Source organism: Gossypium arboreum, chromosome 13 (genome assembly GCF_025698485.1).
Source record: "Gossypium arboreum isolate Shixiya-1 chromosome 13, ASM2569848v2, whole genome shotgun sequence".
Lineage (NCBI taxonomy): Eukaryota > Viridiplantae > Streptophyta > Magnoliopsida > Malvales > Malvaceae > Gossypium > Gossypium arboreum.
The window spans coordinates 49,443,152-49,457,514 of record NC_069082.1 but is presented as its reverse complement, the minus strand read 5'-3'; the positions used below and the strand labels follow the sequence as shown (position 1 = coordinate 49,457,514).

Genomic DNA, 14,363 nt, shown 5'->3' with positions numbered 1-14,363 from the left:
TCCTCGATCGCGACTTGAATCTCGTTTCTCTTGATTATGGAGCTTGGAAGCTTGAAACAAACCCTAACTATGGAGAACCCTTGAAATTTCGGCCTAATGAAGAAGATGGACAAAAATTGGCTTTTAATTTTGTTTTTAATTCATTTTAATAACTAAATGACCAAAATGCCCTTACTACTAAACTTTCCAAAAATTCCATCAATGTCCAATTTTTGTCCATAGACTTAGAAATTGGTCAAATTGTTATTTAAGACCTCCTAATTAATATTTCAATACAATTTCATACTAAAAACTTCTAGAATGCAAATTTTGCAACTTATTCGATTTAGTCCCTACTTTCAATTTAAGCACTTTAGGCATAGAATTTCATCACGAAATTTTCACACAATCATGCAATCATATCATATTCATCAAAATAATTATAAAATAATTATTTCTATCTCGGATTTGTGGTCACGAAACCACTATTCCGATTAAGCCCTAATTCAGGATATTACATGGATTGGGAATCATCTCTGAAAAAATTGTAATAATTGGATTGCTAAGTTAAGGGTTTGTATCCAAACTTAAACTATTTATATTTAAGATATAAATTGTTTTAGTTATGTGTAAAAGATTCCTATCAATCTTGTTATGGTTAATTGGAGATAGCCTTTGGTTGTATGATTATCTTTATGTTATTGTGAGTTCCAGTACATAATATGATGATATTAATTTCTATTACATAGATCCATAACCAAGAACATGAATATATGCATGTTTTTAAATTTTAAATTTCATTCATGCCTTGTTATGCCTTTAATTGTCCACGATTTTCGAATAGGAAAGTGCAAAGAGTCATTAAACTCGACGGTTTTAAGAGAGTGAGTAAGGTGGAGTCTTTGCAAAGTAAGATCATGTATCATTTTTGTCTCATTTGCCCTAGCGTTCGAGGAGAAAAGTTGGATGTAAGCCTCTTCCATTGAGTTTCTTACCCTCATGAGTATCATAATAAGGTGGTGGTTGCCAGCTTAGGTTACAAATGGAGTCATCCTAAAGGGATTAGTTGAGTCATCTATCGAATGTGATAGATTAATAGATGTCATCAGCAGTGCGTAAGGAGGAGGGCAAGCAGTCGCCTTGTCCCCCCTCCAAATGAAAAAAAATCATATAACCCTTTTAATTTTTAGGAAATCAAAATTAATATAATAGTAAGATTGTACTTTAGCCCTTAAATTTTTTTTTCATTTCTGACCCTTAAAACAATTTTCTAATTTTGTCTATAGTCATCAAAGATTCTTTTCCATATATCTTTTGTTTATTGTGTGAGCTAATTAAGTGAAACACTTAGTCAAGAGGATGAGATCGAGTTCTCCTAATGAGGTTGTGCATCACCAAGTTTCTATAGTGAATGACGATTCTGATGAAAAGAACCCAATGCGAATGTATAACAATAACAAATTTCAATTAATAACCATAATCAATCACATTAAATTTAGATTAATCTTTTATAATAATAAATAATACATAGTCATTACTTTATATATATCACATTTCATTTTGTCAAAAAAAGAATATATCATGTTTCTATGTCCTGATATTTCCTCTGGCTTCTCAGTTTACAAATAAATATGCATCAGTTTTATATATGTATATGTTGTATATGTAATATTTGGGGACTGTAAAAGACAATGGGGGACATGAGTCGGTATCAGCTTCGTATGGTGGGATGGGAACAATATGATTTGGTAACTTTCAGCGCCAACAAAAAAGCGGAGTACTCGTCACGTTCACCAATGATGTATAGGGTATAATAATGGGTAGTTTGGATCATGGATATTGGATTTATTTTTTTATAGATCTAGAAAATAATTGTATTCCAAAATTTTTAACGACTATTTATAGGGGATTTAAAGAACATGCGAATATTTACGGTCACATATTGATTATTTGAATTTACTTTCTTTCTTTCTTTTTGGATAATTGGGTTTAAATAATTAATATTCAAATTTAATTTATTTTGTTGACAACAAATTTAGATTTATATTTATATATTTATATATATAGCATTTTACTACTTTTAAAAATGATGAGTATCGTACTTGTATTTTAAAAATGTTTATTGTGATATTTAAATATTACTTAATACTTGTATTTTCATAAAATGATTGATGTGATACATATATTTTGAAAATATCGAATGCGATATTTGAATTATCAATTTCATATTATTATAGTATTTGGAGTTAACACAATTAATGAATACTAAATCAGTCAATGAAAATTTAACATGTGAAAACTTTGTTTTTCAAATCGTCAATTACAGATGAATAATATATTGTTATGCGAAAAATTAAATAAAAAATTAAATTAAATTTTAAAATAAACTAAATGTAAACCACTTATAGTTAAAAAAAAAAAGAGCAAATACTATACTTACATAAACAAAATTATCATATTCTCTACTAAAGTAAATAAAATAGATCCAAACATTTTAGAAGCAAAATTTGAAGAATCTCATGATAATTGAAAACAAGTTATTCAAAAAAAAAAATTGAGTTAATAATTGCAAGCTCGAACATATTACTACTTTTCTCTTCAAATTTTGCTAAGAAAAATCTCAAGAAATGAAATTGACATGTTTAGGTTTAGTTATTTGTTTTTAATTTAATTTTATTAAATTTTTGTTTTATTAACTTTTGCATAATGTTATATTATTCATGTGAATTTAATGATTTGAAAAAATCACATGTCAAATTTTATTTGTTAATTTAGTATTTATCAAGGGTATTAACTCCAAGTACTATATATTTTATGAAAGTGTACGCATTAAATAATACATAAGTGATAATGCAAGTACCACAGTGAATATTTTATAAAAATACAATTACTAAATAATATACAAATTTATAGTTCAAATATTGCATTAGATATTTTCTAAATGCAAGTATTAGATTAGATATTTTATGTATTAACTGTAACATTATCCCATGAATATTTAACGAATTTAGATATTAAAAATAATTTAATTAATTTAAATTCAGATATAATTGCATTGATTTAATTTGGAATAAACTCATTCCAATTTTAAAAATAAATTTGTGATCCACCAATTTTAGTTTTGTGGATTCGAATTTTACAAGAACTACAAAATATCTAACTTGCTAACGTCAGTAAACGTATGTGAAAGAAACACTTGGAACAAAGTCAAAGGGGAGAGATGAGATAACATTCCTCAGTCTCAGTGGTTCCATAATTAATTCTCCCTCCGCTACGTATTGAAATTTGAAAATACTCAAAACTATCTAGCCTTGATGGCAACTAGAGGTGATAATGGGCCGGGTCGGGTCGGGTTCGAGCCGGGCCCATATAATTTTTTAGGTCCATCTATTAGGCTCGGGCCCGGCCCAAAATATGGGTCTAAAATTTTGTCTAAGCTCGGCCCGAAATAAAATTATTAAGTCCGAGCCCGGCCCGGCCCGGCCCATATTAAATTTTTTTTATTTCATTAAATAAAAAAAGTTTAAAAATATAATAAATCAAATATATTTAAAAACATAAAACAAATATTAAAACAAATAAAATAATACTAAAACAATTCTTAAAACAATACACAAATTAATAATATAATAAAAATGGTTATATTAAAATTTAAAATAATTAAAAATAAAATAAAATATATATATTAATATATAATTCGAGCCGAGCCGGGCCGGGCCGGGCCAAGGTTTTTTTTGCCTAAGTCCATTTTTCGGACCTATATTTTTACTCAAACCCTCCCATTTTTCGGGTCGGCTTTCGGGCCAGGCCGGGCCGCCCAGCTCATGACCAGCTCTAATGGCAACCACACCCAATTGGTTAATTTAATGGTAATTTAGATGAAGTAGCTTCCCCCACAGGGGAGAAGACAAGAGGAGGCCGAAGATGTTAGCCTTTCAGCTTATTCTCTAACCACCCACTATATTTTTTCCTAAATAAGATGTCAAAGCCCCCAACCCCAACCCCAACCTCAACCATACTTTGCTCTAGCTTTAGCTTTACTCCTACTCAAAAACACTTATAAATTTTAAATTTTAAAATTAAAATTTATAAAATTGTCATCTAGCACCAACTCAAACCGTTGAGAACAATTCTCTCAGCTTTCCCTCCAACCATGAGCTTTGCGGCATCTCCTTCAGCCATAATGATGAAAACTTACAAAGGAAAGCTACCTCTTTCCGTTATCACAGTTATAGTCTGCGCTTTTGCATTCCTTGCTCTTCTATATACACAAAGCTTAACTTTTCTTTCTTCAAATTATATTCTCAAATCCAAGTCCTGTGCTAGAAGAGGTGCTGTTGTAGAAGCTAGTAAGTTATTATATAGCTAAGTTACTGATTGAAATCATTTCCCTGCTCAGTCTTCTAATATTGAACCCCCCCCCCCCAACCAAAAAAAAAAAAAACAAAGATTCTAATATTGAACTGTCATTGTCCAACAGATGATCATAGAACGGCAGAGGAGAACGTAGAAATCCTCGAAATCGATGACAGGTTCGAGTTTGACCCTGAAGAGTGCGATATTGGTAAAGGTAAGTGGGTGTTCAACCGCTCTATCAAGCCATTATACACAGATACAAGTTGTCCATACCTGGACAGGCAATTTTCTTGCGTCAAAAATGGTCGGCTTGATTTTGACTACCATCACTGGGAGTGGCAGCCTGAGGACTGTGACTTGCCTAGGTAACAATATTTTACTCTCTTTTTTTCGTTCATGCATGGAACTGAAACCAGTTGTTTTTTTAGTTTACTTATGTTGTGTGATGTTTCGTCTATGTAGATTTAATCCAGAACTTGCACTTCAAAAGCTTCGAGGAAAGAGGCTACTCTTTGCTGGGGATTCCCTGCAAAGGAATCAATGGGAGTCTTTCGTTTGCATGGTTGAATGGACTATACCTCCAGAAAAGAAGTCTATGAAACGAGGAAAAGTTCATTCTGTCTTCAAAGCCAAGGTATTAAACTATTAATTACGCCTCTAACACTTGAAAGACTTCAAGTTCCTTCGCTTGAATGTCAAGCAAAAGGCTGTAAATTCGTCAGAAAAAAAAAAAGCTAATGTTTCCCACTATTTTTATTTTCCCAGGAATATAATGCAACGATTGAATTTTACTGGGCCCCGTTTCTTATTGAATCCAATACGGATATCGACGTTTTAGATCCGAAGAAAAGAATACTAAAAGTTGATTCAGTTGCCAAGCACTCTAAACACTGGGAAGGAGCTGATATACTTGGGTTTAATACTTACGTTTGGTGGATGAGTGGGCTTAGACTCAAGACATTGTGAGTTGTCTGTCTGTCTGTCAAACCAATTTAATCTGTTTTAACCAAGCAATTCCTTGTGAATTAAGCATCTAATTCGAAAGTAACATTACGAACAGATGGGGTTCATTTGCAAATGGCGATGAAGGTTACGCAGAGCTGGATACAGCAGTTGCCTACCAAATAGGTTTGAAGACATGGGCTAACTGGATCGATTCAACTTTAAATCCCAACAAGACCCGTGTTTTCTTCACAACTATATCCCCTATCCATACAAGGTTTCTTTCTGCTTGGTTGTAATGAAGAAAAAGATCATTTTCATTTAAATTTGCTAAAATTCCAATTTAATGTGTTTCTGTGCAGAAGCGAAGAGTGGGGCAAGACAGATGGGCTGAAATGTTTCAATGAAACAAAGCCAGTGAAGAAGTTGTGGGGAAGTGGTTCCGACAAGGAGATGATGAGTGTGGTGGCGGGTGTGCTGAAGAAAATGAAAGTTGCAGTTACAGTTGTAAATATAACACAGCTCTCAGAGTACAGAGTCGACGCACATTCATCAATTTATACAGAGACTGGGGGAAGGCTCTTAAATGATGAGGAAAAAGCAGACCCTGGACGCCATGCTGATTGCATCCATTGGTGCCTGCCTGGTGTTCCTGATACTTGGAATCGAATATTTTTAGCACATTTGTAAAATTTCGTCTCTTGCAAAACCCCCCGTTTGATTTGTATCTACTACTACTTTTTTTAGCAAATCAATCAGCCATTTTCTTTTCTTTCAAGAATTTTTTTTTTTTATAACCAGTTACGGAGAAGGTCATACAACTTGTAAGTTCCAATTAGTTCTCGTCTGGGTTCAACACAAATAACGCTGAAGATGTTTCACTGAAATGGAAACTGTTAAAGCAAGGGAACCAACAATTTTTCTTCGGGGATTTTTCCAACTTTACATGCGTGCACCATAGATAGTTTTATTAAGCTAAGGTTGGGTTTGGTTTTAGAAACTAAAGTTCATTTTTGTTTCTAAAAGCATATTTTATTTTCTTGTTCTTTTCAGAAAATAATTTTAGTTTTAGTTTTAAAGAGTAAAAAAATTGGTAAATAGAAATAAAAAAATACTTTTAATAATGAAAACATGAAAGCATCCTTCTAAACTTTTTTCTCTAACACAAATAAAATAAATAAATAATTTTAATTATATGGATTTAAACCAGATATCAAATTTAATATTACAAAACGGCTGGAAATAAAATATTTTTGCTTTTATATAGGTTAAATCAGGGTCAATTTATCTAAAGTTAAAACTCTTGGTTTTATCATTTTAATTTTACACAGTATTTTTAATGAAAACAATGAAAATAAATTTATTATTATTTTTAAATTTTTCACATATTTTTATTTTCATTTTCCAAAAATTATTTTTAAAATTTCAACTAAATATATTTTCATAAATATTTTTCATTTTTCGAGAAAATAAAATAAAATAAAAATATTCTTTATTTCTTAAAACCAAATGTAGCCTAAAATTTTAACATCTCTACCTTGTCATTTCAACTAAAGGAATCATTTGTGTTATTATCAAACTTTTGTAGATATATTTATTATATATTTGTGTTTTTCACCCACATTGTGCATTTTCATAATCTAGTAATAATAATGATTTGTGTTTCAAATTCTCTATGCTCCTCTCCTTTTATTTATCTATTAGGGTATGCATACTTCAATTAAAATCGAATTAATTGACCGAATTAAATTAATTTTGTTAATCATCATTGAAATTAATTTTAGTCTGAAATCAATTAAAAATTTTATAAAAATTTAGTTATAGATTAATTGATTGAAATAAAATAATTAATGGATTTTCTAAAATTGATAGTATAATATATATCTATAAGCTCAATATGTATACAACCAAATGGACTTATAATTGTTGATATGATGGGCCTAAGAAAAAAATTATGAAAAATAATTTCGTTGTATTTTTGTTAATTTAGTGTTGCCATCAAATATTATTTTAAATAATGTTTGTTATTATGTTTTAACGTAATGTTTTTATTTGACTGTTGTCATTGTTATTTTTTATCTTCTTTTAAATTTATTTGAATTAAAACAAAGAAAAAAAAACATTGTCATTACATTTCTCAACGAAAAAAAAACAAAAAAAAATGTCATAATTTAATTAATCGTAATTACTTTGATTTAGTGATGGATGTTGAAACAAATAAATTTATATTCATACTAAAAAATATAAATATTGTAGATAATAAAGAGCATGATCATATCCACCGAGACTAATGATAATCTTAGTTTTAAATAAAAACAAGTAACATAAAAATAATTGGGGATATGAAAAATATTGCAAAATAAATTATATGAAAATCAAACTAATGCGAATCTAGTCAATGAAAAAGTTTAGATTTTTATTCATAGATTTGATCATTGATATAAAGATAAATTTCAATATTCTATGATAATTGATTATAATTATTGACGAAGTCTAGTAACATGTAATGACTTGATTTTCTCAATATCAAAAATGCTATTTCAGAGTCTCATTTTCGTAAATCTAAAATAGGAAAATTTACGAAGATAATATGAAAATATTTTAAAAATTAGTTAAGTAATTTAGCTGAGAAAATCGTTAATTAAAACTTAGGGACTAAATTGCAAAAATTCAAACGTTATTGAATTTTAATTAAGGAAATGCTTGAGAACCTATGTAGCAATTATTTAGAGGGCCTAATTGATTATTAAACTAATTTTCTTCATATTAAATAGTGGAAATGATGATATTTTGCACTTAACTTGAATTATAATTAAAATGTATATATGTCATTAGTTAATGAATTAATCATGTTTAAATTGTTAATTAAAACAACTAATGATGTATATAAGTAATAAATTAAGTGGAAGTAAAGAGAACATCATCTCTTTCACTTGTTCGTGCCATCCAAACTAAAAGAAAACAGGAAGAAAACTTAGTTTCTTCCATTTACAATTCGATACACCTTATATCAAGGTAATCAAGTCATATCCTTCGTATTTTTATAGATTTATTATCATGGGAGTTTGATCTAGCTAGTCCATGTGTTAATTTATTCAGTTAGTTGATATTTAGCAAGTTGTCATTATAGAGAAATTGATTATTTTGAGCTTGATTTGAAGAAATTGATAATTAATAAGCTTATATTATGATAAGGACTAAACTAGAAAGTAAGTTAAACTTGTTAGATAACTTTGTAACATTAGAGACTAAATTGAATAATTTGAAAACTATCATGAAATTATGTTATAGATAGAAGTATAAGGTCCTTAATGAAATAATGTGATAATGAAATTTGGTCTATTGTTAGATATTGAAAAATATGAGTATCCTGAATATAGGGACTAAAATGAATAAGATGAAAATTATGTTGGCTATGTATTTAAATGTGAATTGGATGTAAACTGATATTGTTTCTATTATTGAATTATCAAACATAGCTAAAGACGACGTTGAGTTGTCGCGAGAGAAGGGAAAGACGAGAATCGTAGACGAGTATTGGAAAATTCAGTTTATACTTTTATGATTTGAGTTCAATACATAAATAAATATATGTGCATATACATATATATTTATACATATGTGATTGTTGCAAATCTAGCTATTAAGGTAAGCCTACATTTTTTGTATGAAATAATTCGTATTTGATGATAATATGTCAAAAATTGAATTGAAATGTACATAACATAATTGAGCATGATATGAGACTATGAATTGTGATTATGAACATGTAAATGATATGTAATTGGAACATTGGTACTCTATTAATTATTTGGGTAGAGTCGAATACCGTTGGCATGTTATAGGATTAGATTGTGTGTGTTATACTTCGGCTATATTTCGATGATGCACTATGTGCTAGTATGGTTTGATAGCGCTAAGCACATACTATTTTGGTGTGTTTGTTTTGTTTGTTGGGTGATCCATGTGTCCGTCGTAAGTTCAAGTTTGGTTAATAGTGTTAAACTAGGCTTTATTTGATAATATGTTTTGATATAACAAATTAAAGTGTTTTTAAATAAAAGTTAAAGTTGAACAAAATTGGAAAAATGATAAAATCAAGTTAAATGGTTTCAATTGAAATAAATATTTTCAATCATGTTAAACCTATTTTTAAACAAGTATTGCTTTAGGCCAAAAAGTCTTGATTTCAAGTATTGATAGTTTTCAAAATATCAATACTCATTCTAAAATCAATACCAAATTGATATTATGTTTTCAATTAATGACAAAAGTATCGACGCCTTTTACTAGGTATCAATGAATTGTTTTTGGTATCGTTGTAAACTAACCTCTCTAGCGATTTCTCGCATTGGGCTGAGCTTTAGGTGGGCAAGGTTTATCAAGGACAAATTTGTGTTTCTCATAGCTGACAACTATTAGTAAGTTTCATTTTCATTCTCGAATCATTCAATTTATTCTCAATAAGAATGCTAATAAGAGGAGTAGGAAACATATTTAAATTGAAAAACAATAAAGATTCACTAATTACTATCTTTGTGTTAAGAAAATACTTTTATTTCAGCAACACATTAATAATGCAGTATGATGCATGCGTCTTGTATTAAAACCTTGAATTTTTTTTTTGTTGCTACAATCATTCTCACACCCATCAATCATGTCGCATTGGGGTCTTATGATTAACTTCAAAGAACATGGATTACATCCAATTAGTTCGTGAATCTTAATTCTTAAGACTCTACAAGAACCAATGACCGTTTAACGTTTGGCCATCATCTTTAACTTAAATATCGTTTCTTGGGAAACTATATAATAATAGATGATTTTGAGTGTATAACCATTAACTCAATATCCATCATGAACATACTTTCACTTGTGAGTCATCTTGTGACAATCTCACTGAGAGTCATGCATGACTAGTTGTCTTTAAAAGGAAATCCGATCTAGTGAACCCACATGATAAAGTTTACATTGGGGTGCAGCCAGGGTAGGAACCGGCGCGAATTTTTATCATGCTATCACTTAGGGAGATAAGTCATAATTGATTCTCCACTTCTTTCCTTTCCATATGGAACAATACAACACATGTACTTTCTCATTACCACACTTCTTATTTTTTTAATCAATCAACTGTGAACCATCTGATTCATATATATCAAAAATGATAATATAACATAATATAAATATTATGAACAATTATAAAATAGATATACAAGGAGATGAATAATTAAAATAAATTGTCAGACAAGGTTTCCATAGTTGTTGATTTGTCATAATTTGGTATAGTAGATTAAACTAATTTTTGCGCTTTAAAAGCCTGAAAACAAGCATTATCATTAGGTTTTAATTATGTTTTTTTTAAGTTTTCTTAAAGTCAACAAAATGTGCAAATGGAGTCTTTTATTGACCTCAGGGGCCAAATGAGGCTCAATGATGAGCTAATGGACTTTACAAGTGTGAAGGAGACCATTAGAAGGCGTACTAAACGGATATTGGTCACTATGTCGCAACACAGAGGGTTTGCTGTCGTAACATAAGAAACATAATGGAGAAATTCTGAGGTTGCCTCTGATGTCACTACACAACTTAAGGGTGTCACGACATACCCTTGAAGATATCCCAAGAAAAGTATACTAACACATTTGTCGCGACACAGGTCCTGATGTGTTGCTACACCGACTTCGAACGAGATTTGACATGAGCTAGGGGCATTTTGGTCCGTACAATCAAACTTAAAGCTTGGTAACATCAACTAACCTGGGGTTAAGGACGACAGCCACCTGAAATCTATAAATAGACTCATTTGTCATACATTATGGACAGAAATTACTTAGCTTAGAATTTCTCTTTTAATTTCAGTTTTAGTTTTTCTCTTTTCTTAGGACTTAGATTTACTTTCAGTTTGTTCTTTGTTTTATCTCGAGAGACTTGATTTGTAGATACAATCAAACTTGTGGATCCACATTCATTCTTAATACAAATCAACCTTTTTCTCAAACTTTATACTTTCGATTAATTTATCATGTATACTCTTTATATTGATTTTATATTATTTCTGAAAACCATAAGGAACTAATCCACCTATGAGGGATTAGCGAGTGGAAGTATGATTTATTAACCGTTTTATAGGGTTACTTAACAGATTATTCATTTGGGAGAGGAAGAACCTAAACCCTAAGCCTGAAAACCTTAGAAGTCATCAAGGTGGAAATTAACCCAAAATTGATATGACCTATCCGTGAACACCTTCACCACAAGCCGGTCTAGACTATGAAGTCGGAAAATAAGTAGTTCTTGCTGACTTGTTATTTAGTGGAAGATCAAAAGATCCTGATGGGATAACGACTAGTTGATTGACGAGTAACCTGAAGCGATAGTTGATGAGGATTACCGAAGCAAGCTAATCACCCATAATCAAATTTGATTAGTTATACTTTTCAATATCTTGCTATTTATTTCTTTGTTATTATTTTACTACTATAAAAATCCTAAAAATCCATTTTATTTATGTTTTTGTACTATAATTGATTTAGAGTACTAATTAGATCTTTTAGTGCTTAGGTTAAAATTAATCTAGCATTAGCCTTCTTTGGGTACGATACTCGAAGTACTCACTTACTCTATTGTAACTATATTACAACTAGACCCATATACTTGCGGATACCACCTCATTTATTTATCTTTTACTATAGTATTCACACTCTGGACGTTAGTACATTCGGAGGCGGTCAAGTTGTTGGCGTTATTGTTAGGGAGGCAACATCACTAATTAAATTTTAATTTTTACACTTCAAAAGGAATAATTAGAAAATTTCTAAGTTTTAGATATGATTTTAATTGTCATTACTAATCTTTTCTTTTTGGGTCTAGTGTATGAGTCGTAGTAGGGGATCACCTATAGAGCCAGTTACAGATCCAAAGAATAATTCACAGAAATGATCGACAACAGTAGTAGCAACAACAGCAAATACAAGATCCACCACCACCTATTGTAGGCAATGTACCATGCGAGAATCCACTATTCAACGAAGCTAACGATAACACTTTAGGAGATCCACCAGCACCACCACAGTTACTCATAAATTTACATATGGCTTGTAACGAGAGAACCCTAAGAGATTATGCATTACCAAGTTTAGACATGGTTCAGGAAAGTATAATAAGGCCAGCTATTACAACTAATAATTTTTAGATTAAACCAGTAATGATTTAGATGATCCAGAATAATCTACAATTTAGGGGCATAATGACAGAGCATCCGAATCAACATTTAAAATGATTTCTTCAACTTTGTGATATTTTCAAGTACAACGGGGTCATTGATGAGGCTATTCATCTTCGGTTGTTCCCCTTTTCTTTGATTGATAATGCTTTTTCTTGGTTAGACTTGCAGGCACCAGGATCTATCATGACATGAGATGAGTTTGCAGGAAAATTCGTACAGAAGTTTTTCCCTATTAGCGAAGCAGTTCAACTAAGAAGAGAAATTTTTGTTTTGAGACAAATGGAAGTGGAAAGTTTTCACGAGGCTTGGAAACACTTTAAGACATTGATCAAGGAATGCCCGCACTACAGATACCCTGAGTGGATGCGATTGCAGTTTTTTTACAACGGCTTAGACGCAAATGTAAGATCCAGATTAGATCGAGCAGCAGAAGAAGATTATGAATAAAACGTACGAGGATACGTACGAATTGATGGAAGGCATGGCATTGAACTCCTTTTAGTGGCCTATTGAATGATTTAGATATGGCCAGAAACTAACTACGGTAAAAGCTATCCAAGAAGATGATAAACACTAACAGTTCATGGACAAAATTAATCGTATTGAATCTGCAAATAGTGAACCATCTGTGTATGGAGGAGACAAACCGCTCTTTTATTACATCAACAATCCTATTGCGGACGCAAATTACATCGGGAATAGGGGTAGAAATCCTTATTCAAATACCTACAACACCATTTGGAGAGATATCCCAAACTTGATATGGGGAGGAAATCAATGATGAGGTAATAATAATTTGAATCAAGCTAAGACCACTAATTACCAACCTCCTAATTTACAGAAACCTTAAGATAGGGCCAGCCCAAATGACCATAGTATACGTGGTCAACGCTTGAATCGAATCGAAGGGGAGATATAGTGAATGAGAACAAAAGTAAAATAGGTGCAATCTGAGTGCACTAATTCATCGAAAACATTGACTAAACTAGAGGACCAAATGAGCCAATTAATGAGTATGATGGGAGATATTAAAAGGAAAATTGGCACAGGCATACCCAACAACATAGAAAAAATCCTCAGAAAAAAAGAAAGGACAAGTAAAAGCGATCGCACTCCGTTTAGGTAAAATCTTAAGTACCCCGACAAACTTGATACTAGAGGATGCAAGAGGGGATGCAGAAGGCTCTTCAGAAAAACCCTAAGAAGCTGATCAGGAACCAGAACCAGAGGAGGTCATCGAACCAGTAACTAAACCAGAGGAAAGAGTAAAAGACACGACCAATAACACACAGGTATTGTTCCCTTCCAGATTACAAAAGAAATAGAAACGGGATGAGGACGAGTTTATAAGTTTCCTACACTTGTTCAAAACGTTGAGTGTCAACCTATCATTAATTGAACTAATTGAGAAAGCCCCAAAGTACACCAAAATTTTAAAAGAAATTATGTCTAGGCGTTGAAAAGTTAAGGTAGGAGAGCAAGTCAACATCAATGTGTCTTGTAGTGTTATTATCTGAAAGCAGGTACCCCAGAAACTGAAAGACCTGGAAAGCTTTAAAATACCAATAGGGATAGGGAGCATTCATTTTCCGAGAACTCTATACAATTTAGGAGATAGTATAAACTTAATTTCCTTGTTTGTTTATGAAAAAATCAGGGTAGGGGACCTAAAAAACACTCAAATTACACTACATTTAGCTGACATATATGTTGTCCAACCAAAGGGAGTGTTAGAGGATGTGTTAGTTAAGGTGCGTAGTTTTATTGTCCCGACAAATTTTGTTATCTTAGATTTTAAAGAGGGTAGGGAGATACCCATTTTGTTAGGAAGAACCTTTCTAGCCAACTCCAAAGCCACTAT

At 31.2% G+C, this 14,363-nt stretch overlaps 1 protein-coding gene and 1 non-coding gene across 3 annotated transcripts; one reads left to right on the top strand and one right to left on the bottom strand.

The window, feature by feature from the left end:
- Positions 1-3,968: 3,968 nt before the first annotated feature.
- On the top strand, positions 3,969-6,058 carry LOC108459438 (protein trichome birefringence-like 3). 2 transcript variants are annotated; one of them, XM_053024638.1, is made up of 6 exons: positions 3,969-4,328; positions 4,460-4,700; positions 4,798-4,969; positions 5,101-5,297; positions 5,396-5,554; positions 5,643-6,058. In XM_053024638.1, exons 1-6 carry the CDS (start codon positions 4,133-4,135, stop codon positions 5,965-5,967), a joined length of 1,290 nt encoding a protein of 429 aa, XP_052880598.1. In that variant the 5' UTR covers positions 3,969-4,132; the 3' UTR covers positions 5,968-6,058. The 2 variants fall into 2 exon arrangements, with proteins under 2 accessions (XP_052880598.1, XP_017614294.1); XM_017758805.2 differs by having other exon boundaries at positions 3,972-4,328; positions 5,640-6,058.
- Positions 6,059-12,748: 6,690 nt separating this feature from the next.
- On the bottom strand, positions 12,749-12,855 carry LOC128287036 (small nucleolar RNA R71). Its single transcript, XR_008277736.1, has one exon. It is a non-coding gene; the product is annotated as a small nucleolar RNA R71 (small nucleolar RNA).
- Positions 12,856-14,363: the final 1,508 nt, after the last annotated feature.

What these genes read in the sequence shown, in the direction of transcription:
- LOC108459438 (XM_017758805.2), top strand. Translation starts at nt 4,133, where the DNA reads ATGAGCTTTGCGGCATCTCCTTCAGCCATAATGATGAAAACTTACAAA. An exon ending in GGGCTTAGACTCAAGACATT is followed by an intron (nt 5,298 to 5,395) that starts GTGAGTTGTCTG and finishes CATTACGAACAG; the next exon opens with ATGGGGTTCATTTGCAAATG. An exon ending in ATATCCCCTATCCATACAAG is followed by an intron (nt 5,555 to 5,639) that starts GTTTCTTTCTGC and finishes GTTTCTGTGCAG; the next exon opens with AAGCGAAGAGTGGGGCAAGA.